Consider the following 16633-nt stretch of genomic DNA (forward strand, 5'->3'; position numbering starts at 1 on the left):
TTTTGCATCAATTTGCAGGCTCCTCCTTTGCGTTTGCTTTTATTACGTGAAAGTTTGACACTTTATCGTCACAGAAAAAGGGATAGCTAGCATAAGTGCCATTCCAAAGAAAAAGGATGTCTTTTAGTTTTTCTTATCAGGAAAATGCTACATTCACACAAGGTACTACAACTTCCCCGATACACCCGTCGTCGTAGGTTCCACTCGTAGGAGTTTAGGGCCTGCGCTGGGGACACTTCAAGTATATTAATGGAGTTCAAAATCACATTTTGATGTTGAAGTTTCCAAGAGATGGGCATAATTTGAATTTGTTAGGGCAATGCCAATGGGAAGCATATTCTTCCCCTTCATCCTGAACCCTACATACACAAAAGGTGAAAGATTGCTTGTGAATTACTCAGATTTTGTTGCCTCCCTTGTCCCTACAGCTTCAGTCTTTGAGACCAGTCGTATAAAATGAAAGGAAAGTGCCTCTTTTTCTTTTTCCTTCCTTCTTTTAATTAGAAGTTGTATTGAATTATGATCTAGAAACTTACATGAAAGTTATGTGCTTTAGTCACGCGTAACAATAACACACACTAACTACTGTCCCCATGCACAAACCATGAAATTAAACGAGTGTTCTTAACCACTCAAATTATAAACCCCTTGCCAGATCTGATCTTTTTGTTTCACTCGGTGGTTAAAAAAAAGCACTCAAAACCTGTTATAATCAAAAGATATGAAGGCTACGACTGTCATACTGACTTTTCACATATCAGATTTTGGTGATATGCCCTGATCAACCAATACAGTACAGATTGTATGCAAAAATTACAGAACGATGAATTTTTTTGCAAAATGGAAGGTTTCAAGTGCTTTAACAGACAGCAGTTGCTCGTATAGTGCAGGGGATTGGCTTTCTTAGCTCTCAAAAGGAAGAGGCCCATTCGCGCAACTCCCTCTCCCTCAGCAGAATGAGAGACTCTGGCATCTTAAATAAGGCACCCTTCTGGCAGCCTAAAGCTTAAGCAAAACATTGCCTGTGAGATATTGAAAGATCAGAAGACTTCAAGACAGTTAGTATATATCCACTATAGGCATATTTGTATATATCCACTGTAAATAGTTCCAAACGTCAATACCTTGTTTGGAGCGACATCCCTAACCCTATGAAATATTGGATCTTTTATATGGGCATTCAAACCGGACTCTGCCACCTGCATATAGTTGGAAACACAGGTTATGAGAGCGCAAAGGTGTTAGAAGAACTGGAACATGTATACAGCAGATTACTACACTGTCTCATTTGGGAAAAGGTCAATTTTGATCAATCAAAAGCCAAGTGCCTACGCTACCAGTACACGTCAAAGACCTTAGAGACATTACCAATTAAAGGACTTTTGTAATTATCAGAAGCTTTTAGTTAGATTTAATAGCCATACAGATAAAACTTACTGAAATAATAGATTCTTGCGTTTCATTGGCCCTTATAAAGCAATAGCAGTGAATCCAAGGAAGAGATCCCGTCCAATACTTTCTCTGGATCAGACCCCTAAATGCATCTGAATGAAAATGTATGCAGATATTAAAAGCAAATTCACTTGTCTTACTTCTACTATTTGGTTCAAGCAGAGATTTACTGAGGCAATGGTATTTGTACTCAATCAAAAAAGGATGTAAATCCCAAGGGGTATAGATAATCAGATTCAAAACCATCCACAAAAGGCATCTGTACCTAGAAATTCAAGAGCAGAAGCAGGTAGATTCATTATCACATGATCAACATGCTCCCAAGTCTTAACATCGGAGATCTCAGGGCCTCTCATTCTCTTAGTCTTGCTTCCTTTTCTCCTACCAGCTACAAAAGCACTAGTGCCATCAACACTTTCATTCTCTGCAAAGGGAAATGCAAGGGAAATAACTTAGCAATCCCAACCAAAATATATATCAATCAAAATGACATTGTACATGCAATTATTTGGAGAGGAAGGAAATCAGGTATGCATCTAACACCAACATAAGGATACTTAAACCTTATAAATAAACCAGGAAGCAGTAATGATTGCATCAACTTCAGTGATGACCAAACACATATTTGTGGTGACCATGATACCTGATTGACAGCTATCTGAAGGTCTTTTAACTGGAGGTACTGATGAATCAGCATTCCTGCTGGAAGCTTGTAAAGCATCCGGATTACTAATAACAGTATTTGGTACTTCTTTCACCTCAACTGTGAGAAACCGAAGATTAAGAAGGTCACAAGTAACGATTCACGCAAACTGAAAGATCGCAATATTTTCACATGTATATTACCAGCTAGCCTTCCATTTTCAGATTTTGGTTCCTGATTGCCCTGAATGTCACATTTCTCGCCAGTTTTCAGCATGGAGATATCAGAATCTGATTTTTCATCGCTGTTGGGCACTTCCATCAATTGAGAAATAAATTTTCTTGCATCAATATTGTATGCACGAACACGATTATCAACCTTGTTTGTTTCTGCATTGATCTTCAGATAATGGATGCTATCCGGATTTAAGTCATTTGCATACACTATGCATCCCTTCTGTGCTGCAGGGATAGCAAAAGGGCCAATACCAGCAAACATGTCACATATGATTTCCCCAGCTTGAAACTGAGAAACCAACCTTATATGTTCATGCTCCAATCTTGAATTCCAATAGACCAAGCTGTAATCAAGCTTGAAAGTCGCTCCATATTGTTTCACTTCTGTAACCGTATCATCTTCCCCTGCTAAAACTTCAAACTTTGGCACACGGAACTCATTTTCAATCGTTTCGACTTTATTAACAATTGTCTTGATTCTAGGATAATTTTTCTGATAATACAAAAAGGCCAAACAAGACATAAGTATGTATAAACATACCAACATGGTACATTTTCTTATGATTTAAAAAATTGCATATATAAAGAGAATGCAAGTGTCAACACTAAGCTTACAACGACAAAAGTTCCAAAACAATAACCTTGCAAAAACAACAAGGCCTTGCAAGAACAAAATGAAAGAGTAAAAGTCCAGCTGTGACAAACAAAACATTTTAACAGTATATATCAGGGAACACAATTTATGCAGATTATGAGTTAAAAATGAAGCTAGGTCAATATTGAGGCCAGAAGCAAGTGAAACATACATCATAGATAACTTTTGCAATGACATCCTTGTAGGGGAGTAATTCGTCATGAATATTCAGGTGGGCAACATGACCTGCATGAGCATGAAGTAATGTTAGTCCAGCATCAGATATCAACACGGTTAATCCTTGTATACTAAACTGATAATAAACACTAAACAAAGATTATCAAGTTTTGCGCAGTAAGTTAGGATTGTAAAGCTATATAGAAAATGTGCAAGAAGTTGGCAACTTTGAGTATGAAGACAAACACATAATGAGGAAAAAATAGAATCATGAAGAGAGTACTTAACTATAGTTTCAAAAGATGAAGGAACTTCCACTCCAGGAGGCAGAATCTGCTTCAATATATGGTCTGAAATCATAACAATCAGTAAGAAATTTTAACATCATTGAACAAATACAGGGTCAAAAATTCAAAACCTATCAGTTAGAAACTTTGTATGCAATGCAAGAGTGGGGGTGAGTGTGTAGGAGGTTATGCAAAAGAAAGAGATTAATGAAAAAGATACCAAAAAAGCATCAAATCGACCTGCACCCCAATATGAGTATCCAAGTGTCAACGAATATGGAACCACTTCAATCTTGCATAAACCCTTTAGTTCATCGAGATTTTTTTCAGGAATATTAGATAGGTCTGCCTCACACAAAGAAAACTTTCAATTAGTGACAAAAATGCACATAATACACAGAGACCAAGTGTAATGAATATAATTATGAATACAAAAATTTGAAAACTTGTTACCAGAATCTTGGACCCTCTCAGATAATATCATGTAACGGTTTTTTTCGCATGTTGGGTCTTCGGTAATCGGTTTTATGCGGGGTTTATCAAGCAAATATCTGCAAATAAAATACCATCCAACTTATATAAACTATTACCATACAAAGCATTGCATTGGCAGCTACACACAGAGAGATGGAGACTTGCAGAGTTACCCATTTAGTATGCGAGTGGCGACCTTGCAAAGCTCACGAGGGATCCGAAGTGCCCACAGTTTCAAATGCACATCAAATTTACTTTCATCCAACATTTTCCTCTCTTTTTTTGTAGAAAAAAAAAATGCCTAAAATTGAAGCATGAACTTCAATGTTAGTATCTAAAGAAAAAGGGAAAGTGGAAGCCAGAGTTTCTTAGACCATCGGCTACTGCAGTAGGCTGCAGATTGTTCCGAAAGGGATTAGGGTTCAAGCGGTTCAAATGGCGGGGGGAAAACTATCCTAGTACGGCGTCGTTGCCGCGAAGAGGTTTCCGGGATCCTACTCGAACTAAATGGGCCCAATTTGAAAATGAGCAGCCCATCTAATTCACTGAATTGGCTTTATTGCAAATGTGAGAGAAGATAAATGATGTAGGCGGCTGCGTCCAAGTTTTTCTCCCACACCAATTCATCCATAAACCTATACAGATGCAAATTAATTATATAAAAAAGAGGATTTACATATTAGGAAGACTAAAATACCCTTAAAAATGGATGGAAAATTGGATGATGTTAAAGTTTGGTGACAAATCATGGATTTTTAAAACTTAAGATGATATTTTGCTTAAATTTTTCTTTAAGGTGATAAATTGAAATTGATGTATAAGTTCAGGTGACATTTATACAAAAATCTCTTTTTTTCTATACATTAATATTGAGAGAGCGCATATATGAACTTTGAACACATGATTTCGAATGCAATAGTAATTACTCTTAATCACTTGAGCTAAAAGTCCTTACATTAAAATTTTAATATATTATTATTAGGTACAACTATGAAGTTTCCACTACCATATATAATAAGAATATCTTATTTCTGGACAATGTGTAATCGAAATCGTTCAATTTTTAGCTTCTTTAAAGGATAATTCATGTGAATAATAAAAATACATTGTTGAATATCCATGAGAAAGTAGGGTCTTAAAATATAATTGCACCCTCTTTCTGCTTGCTGACTTTGGTATAATATTATATAGCCGCTCAACCAATATATCCTTTTCCCATCTTATAAGATAGCTTGATGGATTACAATAGCTCAACTAATAAATGTACCAATTTTATTCATTCACAAATTGACATTTGACGTAACTTCCACCAACCAAATTACACTTTATGCATTTTGGAGCTGGTACTTGCTCATATTCTATGATATATGGGGCTCTTTCGGGTTAGAATTGGAGTAGATAAGTCATTAAATTTAGGGTATATTAAAGGGAAAAAAAATGAAGGTAAAGGTAAATGATTTTTTCATTTTGGAGATTGGGGGAATAAATTATAAAGTCATTTTGTGGGGATTAAATGAGATAAGTTTGCTTCATGAATAATAATCCATCTTCTACCTTCAAGGTGGTACTTGGTCAAAAAAATTTCATTTCTTCTTTTGACATGCTTCATAAGTAAACCACTCCAAGGCACTAAACGTGGCCATGATGTATGAAATACTTGCATTTTTCACTCCAACAGAAACATAAAAGGAAAAGAAGAAGAAAAAGAACCAGATATTCAATCAAGCAACACAAATAATAGTAAATGAGTCACTGTTTTCCATTTGGTATTTCTCCTTTCAATCTTTGAATATGTACATGGATTCACATGAAGCAAAAGAAGCAAATCTAAGGTCAAAAATACAAAGACTCATTCTTTTGCTTTGGTGTATAATTTTGGCCTTGCCCTTGAAAACTTGAGTCCTTGACCCAAAAGCTCTATCACCAACCATGCTTCCCTTAACCGCAGCTTTTCTTCCTCGGCTTTCACTTTGAACTCTTGGAGAACAGCACAAGCAATAAGACTATGCCACGTGGACCAATCAATTTGGAAAATTCTTGGAGCTAGCTAGCTCTGGCTATTGGCTAATCTGATATGGAGTGGTCGTGCCAGCAGAGGAGCATCGAAACGCAGCGTCCGAGGATGTAGAACCGGGTCTTTTGGTGCTTCGCCATCATCAAGCACCGCTTTCGAAACCCCATTTTCCGGTGGCTTTTCCGGCGGACTCGGCGTGTGACTTGGTTTTGGGGAAAATTAGAACTTGTCATGGAGAATTGGCGGCGGCGAAAATCGGGAGGAAGGAAAGACGAAACTAAAGAGTTATTAGTGTTTGAACGAACACGGAATTATATGGTTATAGTTTTATTCTTTTATAGGCGACGGAGTTGTGTGGACATATGCGGCGGTCCCCACCTCGTCAGCTTGATGTCATTTCATTGAAATCTAACTTTTGCCCAATTTTACATTATTGTCCCTCTCTTATTTGAGTAGAAAAACTCTTACAAGTTACAACGAGGATAACATTTTTTTATTATCCTGGTCACTCTCATTGTATTATTGATCAAGGATAGCAAAACAATATTATTCCCAATATTTTATTTTATTTTGCTATTAAAAGCTTTGTGATTGCGTGTCAACAATATTGTCCCTTCCTCTTAATGTTGTTTGTATTCATATTCCCCTCATGTCATATATTCCAATTCCTACATCTTAGGTGGTGTATTCGAATTCCCATTTCTCCAAATATTGCATGTATAGAAAAAACAACACTTAAAAAACAAACAAATAAAAAATATGGCTATGCACACAACAACAATGATTAAATTGAACTAAAATTAATAGTTCAAGTTGGTAGTCTATTAAAAAATAAAATAAATCTCTATGATACAATAACATGTATTGTATAAGATTATAGATTATATAATTGTGTTTGTGCGACATTTATTCTGGTGATAATTTAACAATTTGAATTGAAGCTTTTGTAACCATATGAAATGTGAAGGGCATTTAAGTAAGTCAGCATGCTAAAAAGATATGAAGTAAGCGAAGAGAAGCCGTGTGGAAATGCCAATTGGGCCATGTACACCCCTCAATAATACTGTAGCATATTACGCCTATCCCTCGTGGCATTTTTGTCCATATCTAATTTCTTATTGGTGCTATCTTCCTTCTATCTATTTATTTACGTTTTTCTGTTTCTTTTTACGCTTCTAGATGTGAGAGGCCATCACGAAAGCGACATGTAGGTCGGCCAGACCGGCATAGGGTATACGACATGTCGTATTGTGATATTATATTACAGAGAAAGTACCGCCGCCGACTTTCCCTATATTATTTGTCATAAACAAATAAAAATAGCCTACAGCAAGTGGCAGCATTATCCTCTCTTGCAAGTGGCAGCAAGTGAACCCGACTCCAGCACCACCTCACTTGATGATTTTGTTTCAAGCACTTTTGAGCTTCTCTCCTTTTCTCTCTCTCTGGTTTTGGTTTTGTTTTTCAGTGTTATTGTTTCTGAATCTATGATCTGTGTGTTACAAACCATGCCAAACTGTCAAGAATTCTGATGAAAAACACAATATAAATAGTGCCTTGCCTTCACATTCTCACTTTCCCACATCCAAAAACACAAGACTTTTTATCGTAAATTAACAGATAAGCATCACAAAGTTTGATACAATGTCTACAGCTGGTCAGGTTATCAAGTGCAGAGGTAAACCCAGACCTCTTGCTATCCTTTGTTAGATAGTTCTGCTCATTTCATTCATTTTTACTGAATCCCATTTATGTTTTTAGTTTTTTTCAGTTTTTTTTTTTTGTTTTTCATTTTTCTGATCAAGTTTTATTTTTTGGTTATACCCTTTGTTGGGTTCTCTGTTTCTGAATCTATGATATCTGTTTTTGGGCTATTGGAAACAGCCCAATTTCTAAATCTCTTTTTTTTTTTTTCTTGGTAAGTAAATAACAAATTGGTGTGTATAAGTTGATGTCACATTTTTAAAATTTTGCATAAAATTAACAAAAAAGAATTACGAAAATGGAGGTTCTAAAACAATGTAACATGTCCAAGCTTATCACTTGTTGGTTTCTCCAAGCTTATCACTTGATGATTTTGTTTCAAGCACTTTTGAGCTTCTCTCCCTTTCTCTCTCTCTGGTTTTGGTTTTGTTTTTCAGTGTTATTGTTTATGAATTACAAACCATGCAAAACTGTCAAGAATTCTGATGATGAAATGTGATGATTCAGATTGCTACTATAAAATGAAGTAAATTAATTTTAAAACCACTGCTGATGAAGCAGAAATTTATTGTTGGGCCAAACTTTTCTTCTAAATCTCTGTTTTTGGGCTATTGGAAACAGCCCAATTTCTAAATCTCTTTTTTTTTTTTCTTGGTAAGTAAATAACAAATTGGTGTGTATAAGTTTGATGCACATTTTTAAAAATTTTCACAAAATTAACTAAAAAGAATTATGAAAATGGAGGTTCTAAAACAATGTAACATGCCCAAGCTCATCACTTGTTGGTTTCTCCTCGGTGTGGAGTTCAGTAAGAGGTGGGTTACAGTTAAGTGAATAGAAAAGTTGGCTAACAAAAAAGTTGGTACTAGGTAAAAAAAAAGAAATATATGTTTAGCCAACTCTTATTTGATGATTTGTTTTTCTTCTTCTTTTTCTATTTCATAAAATTTAAATAAATAAATAAATAAATAAAGAGAAAGACTATTTATCCTTTTTATTCAATTTTGTTAAACTGCCTTAAATTTCAGATGTTTAGGTTGCATTAATTTATCTTACTTTATGTTCTGACTTCTTTTCTTCATATATTAGTGCCAAGGTGAAAAATCAATATGAATCCTTATGAGGACGTGATTTTATGCGTCTACTGCGATGACTTCTCCGGTTGTGATCTTCAAGCAGAACTAGCTCACATGATTAAATGTCACAAGCACGCACCTGAGGTGCAGGAGCTGAGGACATCAGACAATCGCAAGAGATGCATGCTCTGTGTGTCCAACAATGGGTACTAGCATGCAAAGATCTTTACTAGTCAAAAAGCTTTAGACAACTATATGGACAACGTCCATCCAAGTTAGGAGGTTTCATACCCACACTGCGAGAAGAAAAACTACCACAAAGTATTTTTCAACTATGAGGAATACGAATCCCACAAACTCATTTGTGGGAAAAAGTGAAGACCAAGTGCATAACGTATCATTTGAATTTATTATATATTTTGGACATAGGTGGGTTACAGTTAAGTGAATAGAAGGGTTGGCTAAAAAAAATAAGTTGGTGCTAGGTAAAAACAGAAATATATGTTTAGCCAACTCTTATTTGATGATTTGTTTTTTTTTTTCTTTTTATATTTCATAAAAAGAAAATTTAAAAAAAAGAAAGAATGTTTATCCTTTTTATTCAATTTCATTAAACTGTCTTAAAATCCACATGTTTAGGTTGCATTAATTTATCTTGCTTTATGTTTTGACTTCTTTTTTTTATATATTAGTGCCAAGGTGAAAAATCAATATGAATCCCTATGAGGACGCGATTTTCTTCGACTATTGCGATGACTTCTTCTGCTATGATCCTCAAGTAGAACTAGCTCATATTATTAAATGTCACAAGCAAGCACCTGAGGTGCAGGGGCTGAGGACACCAGACAATCGCAAGAGATGCATGCTCTGTGTGTCCAACAAGTACCAGCATGCAAGTAATCAGGAGTCATCAAAACATCAACATGCTGAAGACACCCACTTTGTCAAAGTCTCACAAAAGACTTAAATCTAGAGCCAACAAGAAGGCTAGGCCACGTGCACAATCTGCCTACAGCAAAAGAAAGCCCCACTAAGACTGCCTATTTGCCTGCCGAACGGCAAGACAATGGGCACCCAATCAGAGAGCCATACATGCAAGCTTTGTGTCGCCTTCGGCATCCCTTCACATTCGGCACCTCTTTGCCTAAGCTCACATTCGGCACCCCGTGCCTAAGCTCACCTTTAGCACCCCCGTGCCTAAGCACATTGCCTTGCAAACATGCAAACTTTGTGTCGCCTTCGGCATCCCTTCACATTCGGCACCCATTTGTCTAAGATCACATTCGGCACCCCCGTGCCTAAGCTCACCTTCGGCACCCCCGTGCCTAAGCACATTGCCTTGCAATATGCAAGCTTTGTGTCGCATTTGGCACCCCTTTGCCTAAACTCACCTTCGGCACCCCTGTGCCTAAGTACATTGCCTTGCAACATGCAAGCTTTGTGTCGTTTTTGGCATCCCTTCACCTTTGGCATCCATTTGCCTAAGCTCACCTTCGGTACCCCCGTGCCTAAGCACATTGTCTTGCAACATGCACGTTTTGTGTCGCCTTTGGCATCCCTTCACCTTCGGCACCCCTTTGCCTAAGCTAACCTTCGGCACCCCCGTGCCTAAGCACATTGCCTTGCAACATGCAAGCTTTGTGTCGCATTCGATATCCCCTTCACATTCGGTACCCATTTGCCTAAGCTCACCTTCGGCACCTCCGTGCCTAAACACATTGCCTTGCAACATGCAAGCTTTGTGTCGCCTTTGACATCCCTTCACCTTCGGCACCCCCGTACCTAAGCACATTGCCTTGCAACATGCAAACTTTGTGTCGCCTTTGGCATCCCTTCACCTTTGGCACCCCTTTGCCTAAGCTCACTTTCGGCACCCCTGTGCCTAAGCACTTTGCCTTGCAATATGCAAGCTTTGTGTCGTCTTTGGCATCCCTTCACCTTCGGCACCCCTTTGCCTAAGCTCACCTTCGGCACCCCCGTCCCTAAGCACATTGCCTTGCAACATGCAAGTTTTGTGTCGCCTTTGGTATCCCCTTCACATTCGGCACCCCTTTGCCTAAGCTCACCTTCGGCACCCCCGTGCCTAAGCACATCGCCTTGCAACATGCAAGCTTTGTGTCGCCTTTGGTATCTCTTTCACATTCGGCACTCCCATGCCTAAGCTCACCTTCGGCACCCCCGTACCTAAGCACATTGCCTTGCAACATGCAAGCTTTGTGTCGACTTTGGTATCCCCTTAACATTCGGCACTCTCATGCCTAAGCTCACCTTCAGCACCCCCGTGCCTAAACAAATTATCTTGCAATATGCAAGCTTTGTGTCGCCTTTGGCATCCCTTCACCTTCGGCAACCCTTTGCCTAAGCTCACCTTCGGCACCGCCGTGCCTAAGCACATTGCCTTGCAACATGCAAACTTTGTGTCATGAATATAATTATGAACACAAAAATTTGAAAACTTGTTACCAGCAGCTTTCACTTTGAACTCTTGGAGAACAGCACAAGCAATAAGACTGTGCCACGTGGACCAATCAATTTGGAAAATTCTTGGAGTGAGCTTGCTCTGGCTATTGGCTAATCTAATATGGAGTGATCGTGACAGCAGAGGAGCATCGAAACGCTGCATCCAAGGATGTAGAACCGGGTCTTTTGGTGCTTCGCCATCATCAAGCACCGCTTTCGAAACCCCATTTTCCGGTGGCTTTTCCGGCGGATTCGGCTTGTGATTTTGGGTTTGGGGAAAATTAGAACTTATCATAGAGCAAAAATGCTCCCTTATATTTATACACGTTTTTCTGTTTATTTTTACGCTTCTAGACGTGGGAAGCCGTCATGAGCGTGACATGTATGTCGGCCAGACCGCCAAGGGGTATACGACATGTCGTGTTGTGATATTATATACAGAGAAGAGAACGTACCGCCACCGACTTTATATTATTTGACATAAAAAAAAAATAACAATAGCCGACAGCAATATCTTCTCCTGCTTTTATATGTAAATTGTAATTGAAAATTCAATTTAGAAAAACATACTGATCGGAGAAGTAACCTGCCAACAAGAAATAAACCATGCAAATGAAGAAATTTACATTTTTTCTTTTCTTTTCAAAATTTTCATTTGATCTACTAAGTATTTGAGAGTATGTTGTCGTATATCGTCGAAGAGCGAAAATACTTGAACGTTTATGTTTTCTGGTAGTAATATTTGTCAAGGAGCTTCTCTGTGTACTCTCCAAAGGTAAGAGCACCATTTGGTGAAATCAACTGAAAGAGAAGACGATAGTTAAAAATGAAAGAAAAAGAAGAGAATAACGTGATGGTTGATGTGCATGCCTTTAGTGGTGATGCATTACCTCTTTATGGATATGAATCTCCTCTGGAAAATTAAGCTTCTCATCCCTGCAAAAATGAATTATGCTTAACTACCATCAACCATTGCTTAAGATATCACACATGTGATGTGACCAGAGATGCACTTACCAGTCAGGTTGCATAAATAATGCAAATGTCGAACGATCAAGACTGCAAGCATCCTTTCCCTTGGGTGCCTGAACAAACATCCAGTGAATCAAAACAATGACTGCTATTAGACATATGCCAAGGAAAACTTTGGTTTTCGGGGGAGAGGAGAGGTAAATAAGAACAGGGGAGTTGGTTGCACAAACTAGACAAAAGACTTATGTCTAGGGAACCCTGTTCTGAGCCAAGCTTAGTAGAGAAAGTACCCGGACACAATGTGGTGTCGCACAAAGATAACCTCTTGACAGAATTTCAGTGGTTTCGCCAATTTGGTATGCTATTGCATCTTCTCCAAAGACAACCTAATACATAAACAATCATGGAAAATCATTATTGTCAACTGTATCCTCCATTATTAGAATTTTCAAGAATAAGAAGACATACTTTGACAATCTGATCTGTTCGCGTTCTGATATAAAGGCCAGCACCAATATCAGGGCAAGGTATTTCAACAGCATCTCTCGTAAACATGGCACAGGTCAGTCCTACATATTAATTTAAAGTGGAAAATTAGGCACATCGAAAGTGTCCCGACTAGATAATTGTAAGGAAATTATATGCACCTTGTACTAGTAATCTATATGTTATTGCATGAACAGCACGCACACATCCAAACTTAATGTTCATATTATACAAAGAAGAATTGATTTGATGGGTTACAACATAACATGTTGAGCAATAAGCATTGACATGAATTAATTAATATAATAAGATGAGAAAAAAAAATGATCACCTGTCAGTGAACCATGGTCTGTATGCCATCCACACCAAGATGACATGTCTTTATTATCTTCAGTTGAATCACTGCAAGTCGTAATTCACTTGTTAATATACTACCTCTGGGAGCCAAAAGAATGCATACCGCAGTACTATTTATTCTTTTAAACCTTAGTAACCATCTACTGCCATTCTTAACCTCCTTCACTGCCCAGAGATCATCTTGCCCATATTAAAACTGTTAGTGTAATTCCTTTATACTAACTAACATGAGCATCATCTTAATTATGCTGTTCAACTTTAAGGGAATCATGATTTTAGGACTTCATAAAAGAATGGCACATTTCCTTCGTCTTATATTTCAACATAACAAAATGAATGATCAAAATATTACCAAACATGAGAGACGAAGAATTTTCAAAAAGAACTTGAACTTCACAACAAACCGATGCATTATCAGCTATGGGTGAATTGTGATGCGGACAGAAAATATAATTACCTCTCTTTTGTGGGAAAGTAATAAAGTAGACGCCCTTTATGACACCGAGAACGAAAAAGTAATTGTTCAAGGCCTTTATCCTCACTCATTTTGATTGCTTTTGACACTGTTCAAGCACTCATCAAAATTTGAAAGGGTCACCATAAATCAACAGCTATACATAAAGAAAAAAAGGGAGCTGCTATTGGGACTCCAAAATAGTCATCCTAACAATTCCCCTGAAAATCAATAACAGCAACGAGCTAGCAAGAAGACTATGTCATTTTGTTTGGCCAGGGGTTCAGAAAAGGTCAATATCATTTAGTTGTGAGGTGTCGAGCATTCTTTATCCCTTCTACACCAGAGATGATAAATTTAAGGTTCTTGTGATGTAATCATGTAAAAGATTCAGAAATCTTGATTTAACCCTTTTCCAATATCATAGATTGTGTCATCTCAATTTCTTATATCCTTAGGCCTTGTGAATACTCATATTATGATACTTGTTTTCTGGCCAGGGCAAAAAATATTTATGCAGTTAAATGTTACAACTTAAGTATAAAATGAGACCTGAAAAACAACATAGTTATCTTCTCTTGGAGTAAAAACCATAACAATATGAAACTTTACCATATCTGTCACAGTGAAATGCTACCATAAGCCCCACTCCAAGGATCAGCTTCCCAAGAGCTTTGAAGGCTACAAATCAAAAGGTCATATTCAGTGATAATACAATCATGAAAAGTTGAATATATACATTATATAATTCAAAAAGTGAAAAGGCATAGAACTAAGAACATTGTAGAACTTTCTTTACGAGCTATAATAACTCAGTTTGTTGTTGCATAAAGTAGACATAGTAATGAAATCTATATATTTAGTAAATATAAATTACTAGTGGCTACTCAGTCACAACAAAGCTTTCAAAATTACTTGCATGGCCATGGAACATCTATGAAGCATAGAGCTAAGCAATCAGGCAATCATCATAAAGTCAACCACCATTAGGAGAAAAATTAAAGAATAACAACTTGTGGCCAAGAAAATCACATAAATTCAAGGGAAACATACCGACTTCAAGTTCTGGCAATTCACTATTAGGCCACATATTTGATCCACAGTATGATGGATACCTGGGTACAGATCACAAGCAAAAATCTGAGCATACAAAGCATAATGTTCTGTTTGCGCAAATCTGTAATTTCTCAAATATAAAGAAAGTTTGGCCTGGCCTATTTTATACACATACAACCTTATATAGGGAATGTATGTTAGTTATTCGTAACCACAAAAAACAACAGTCTAGCCAAACTTTTCTGATCTGAGCCATATACCATGTGACCACATACAAAAGAAAATGCCATACGTAATCAGATTATGATTTTTATGTTCCTAGAGACTGTTACCTTTGAAGTAGAGATTCATCTGTTGTAGGCCTATCTAATATTGGATTTGCATAAAAAGAGCCTTTTAATGTATCTGCGAAACCAAAACACAAACTGAAAATAATAAATAACAATCATGTGACTAGGCATGATTGTAATTTAGAGTTTCCAACAAGAAAAAAAAAAAGGAGGGTGATACCAGGCTTTCCAGATTCCAGCTTCTCTTTTCCATGACTCCATCCAAAATTGTACCTACATATGGAAGGCGGGTAAAAAAAAGATAAATCATACATCTACCCAGAATGATGAAATAGAGTTCTCATCAGATGAATACAACAAGTACAAACAGATTCCCGAGAAATGCACTAAAGCTAGGTAAATAAATTTAAGAGTTGAGTCTTGTAGGGGATATTTTTGGAAACTCGCTATTAAATAAAGAATAGATTGATGTTTGTATTTATACAGAAAATCTGTCAATGGCTTAAGAGAAATCAAATCATAAGGATGGAATGGAACTAAAATGCCTTACCTACTATCAGGATCTTCGAGTTCCTTCTTCACCTCTTCCGGCAGATTGGCTAATCTAATTAAAAACAAATAAAAATTCCCATGAGCAGTGCTATATCAAACTATCTTCCTATGTTCATATGACTTTCAGATAAAATGAACATGAAAATCCTATGTAGAAGGTTGTACCTAGGTGACAGGTGTAGAAGATTTCGGCGCAAGGAAGAATATCCCGGAACCTGCAATTGGAAACTCAAGGAAACAATCACAAGGACACTAGAAAGCAAATAGTTATCAGTTCAATACAATATGATTGTACAGCATAAATACTAATTAGATTTAGCATGTAAAAGAAAGCATAATCACTAATTAACAAAGGAAAAAGGACCGAACCTAAAGAGAATAAAAGGAAAATAGAGACGAACAATTTAAATGCGTAAAGTAACCATACATCGGTGATTGATAAGATTCCTAGCCCATTAGGTCCAAAGCCTTCTTCAATCTTCAATGACAAGTCCGTGTTCTTGTCCTGCCTCAATCAATCAATCCATCAAACAAGATAAAATAAAATAAACGTAAATCAGAAAATCAAATTCTTGACATGCGCGATGATCCGCGAGTTTAGCAGAGCAAAACATAGCAATTAAAGAAAACTAAGAATAAAACAAATAAGACTCTGTTCGGATGCCAAGAAAATAATAAAATAATTCGGTACGGTTGATGATTACAACAAAAAAAGTCAACACAAAGAGTATTTTACACTAATTTCGCTGAATTATGTTGAGTTTCTAAGCAGCCAAGCAGCAAATAAAGCCGATCAATCCTAACTCTTATGTTTAATTTTCTCGGTAACCAAACAAACAAAATTGAATGAGAGAGAAGGTTACTTTGAGCTCCGAGTATGATATGGTGACTGGCGTGACGGTGGTCTCGGAGGAAGAATGCATACTTCGACAGGAAATTTGGCGGGAAAGAAGGGGATTGGACTGTGACGATGACGGTGAGGAAGAACCCGTGGAAATGAAGAGGAATTTGGTGGGAGGGAAGGTTTTATATAGGAGGTGGGAAGTCATTTGGTGTGAATCGTGATTGTCAATTCAAAATTTTGAACGAATAAATAAAAGGAGGCATGCTCGTGCTCTTCACCATCCTCATCCCTTCCCTCCAAACCCGAATATTCACTAGTGGGTGGGTAGGGTAGCTTTCCAATTCAAAATTTTGAAAATAATATTTCTATTTATTCTTCACTTAGAACCAAATGAAAATGAAAGTGATTCTTGTTAGGATATCTTCTAACTTTTCACAAATGGAGTTAAAACTAACAATTATGAAA

At 37.1% G+C, this 16633-nt stretch overlaps 3 protein-coding genes across 3 annotated transcripts; all 3 read right to left on the reverse strand.

Moving 5' to 3' along the window:
- Positions 1–682: 682 nt before the first annotated feature.
- LOC110751068 (S-adenosyl-L-methionine-dependent methyltransferases superfamily protein) lies at positions 683–4521 on the reverse strand. The gene is made up of 11 exons (XM_021951487.2): positions 4077–4521; positions 3883–3980; positions 3670–3774; positions 3430–3492; positions 3138–3211; positions 2299–2824; positions 2096–2215; positions 1718–1876; positions 1438–1544; positions 1125–1199; positions 683–1022 (listed from the first exon to the last, which is right to left on the reverse strand). The coding sequence occupies exons 1-11, from the start codon at positions 4169–4171 to the stop codon at positions 975–977; spliced, it is 1470 nt and encodes a 489-aa protein (XP_021807179.2). The 5' UTR covers positions 4172–4521; the 3' UTR covers positions 683–974.
- A 1117-nt stretch (positions 4522–5638) lies between these two features.
- On the reverse strand, positions 5639–6233 carry RTFL12 (ROTUNDIFOLIA like 12). The gene has a single exon (XM_021951529.2). The coding sequence runs from the start codon at positions 6148–6150 to the stop codon at positions 5968–5970; it is 183 nt and encodes a 60-aa protein (XP_021807221.1). The 5' UTR covers positions 6151–6233; the 3' UTR covers positions 5639–5967.
- A 5376-nt stretch (positions 6234–11609) lies between these two features.
- On the reverse strand, positions 11610–16496 carry LOC110750987 (2-oxoglutarate (2OG) and Fe(II)-dependent oxygenase superfamily protein). The gene is made up of 15 exons (XM_021951391.2): positions 16188–16496; positions 15752–15829; positions 15490–15539; positions 15323–15376; positions 14993–15045; positions 14815–14887; positions 14480–14541; positions 14039–14107; positions 13430–13535; positions 12947–13017; positions 12598–12698; positions 12420–12515; positions 12175–12242; positions 12048–12093; positions 11610–11958 (listed from the first exon to the last, which is right to left on the reverse strand). The coding sequence occupies exons 1-15, from the start codon at positions 16371–16373 to the stop codon at positions 11878–11880; spliced, it is 1194 nt and encodes a 397-aa protein (XP_021807083.1). The 5' UTR covers positions 16374–16496; the 3' UTR covers positions 11610–11877.
- Between the last annotated feature and the right edge of the window lie 137 nt (positions 16497–16633).

The sequence above is a fragment of the Prunus avium genome, chromosome 7 (genome assembly GCF_965620075.1).
Source record: "Prunus avium chromosome 7, drPruAviu1.hap1.1, whole genome shotgun sequence".
Taxonomy (NCBI): Eukaryota; Viridiplantae; Streptophyta; class Magnoliopsida; order Rosales; family Rosaceae; genus Prunus; species Prunus avium.

What these genes read in the sequence shown, in the direction of transcription:
- LOC110751068 (XM_021951487.2), bottom strand. Translation starts at nt 4,171, where the DNA reads ATGTTGGATGAAAGTAAATTTGATGTGCATTTGAAACTGTGGGCACTT. An exon ending in ATACTCATATTGGGGTGCAG is followed by an intron (nt 3,493 to 3,669) that starts GTCGATTTGATG and finishes TTATGATTTCAG; the next exon opens with ACCATATATTGAAGCAGATT. An exon ending in CGCAAGAATCTATTATTTCA is followed by an intron (nt 1,200 to 1,437) that starts GTAAGTTTTATC and finishes AACTATATGCAG; the next exon opens with GTGGCAGAGTCCGGTTTGAA.
- RTFL12 (XM_021951529.2), bottom strand. Translation starts at nt 6,150, where the DNA reads ATGACAAGTTCTAATTTTCCCCAAAACCAAGTCACACGCCGAGTCCGC.
- LOC110750987 (XM_021951391.2), bottom strand. Translation starts at nt 16,373, where the DNA reads ATGACTTCCCACCTCCTATATAAAACCTTCCCTCCCACCAAATTCCTC. An exon ending in GAATCTTATCAATCACCGAT is followed by an intron (nt 15,540 to 15,751) that starts GTATGGTTACTT and finishes TTCCAATTGCAG; the next exon opens with GTTCCGGGATATTCTTCCTT. An exon ending in CGACACCACATTGTGTCCGG is followed by an intron (nt 12,243 to 12,419) that starts GTACTTTCTCTA and finishes ATGTTTGTTCAG; the next exon opens with GCACCCAAGGGAAAGGATGC.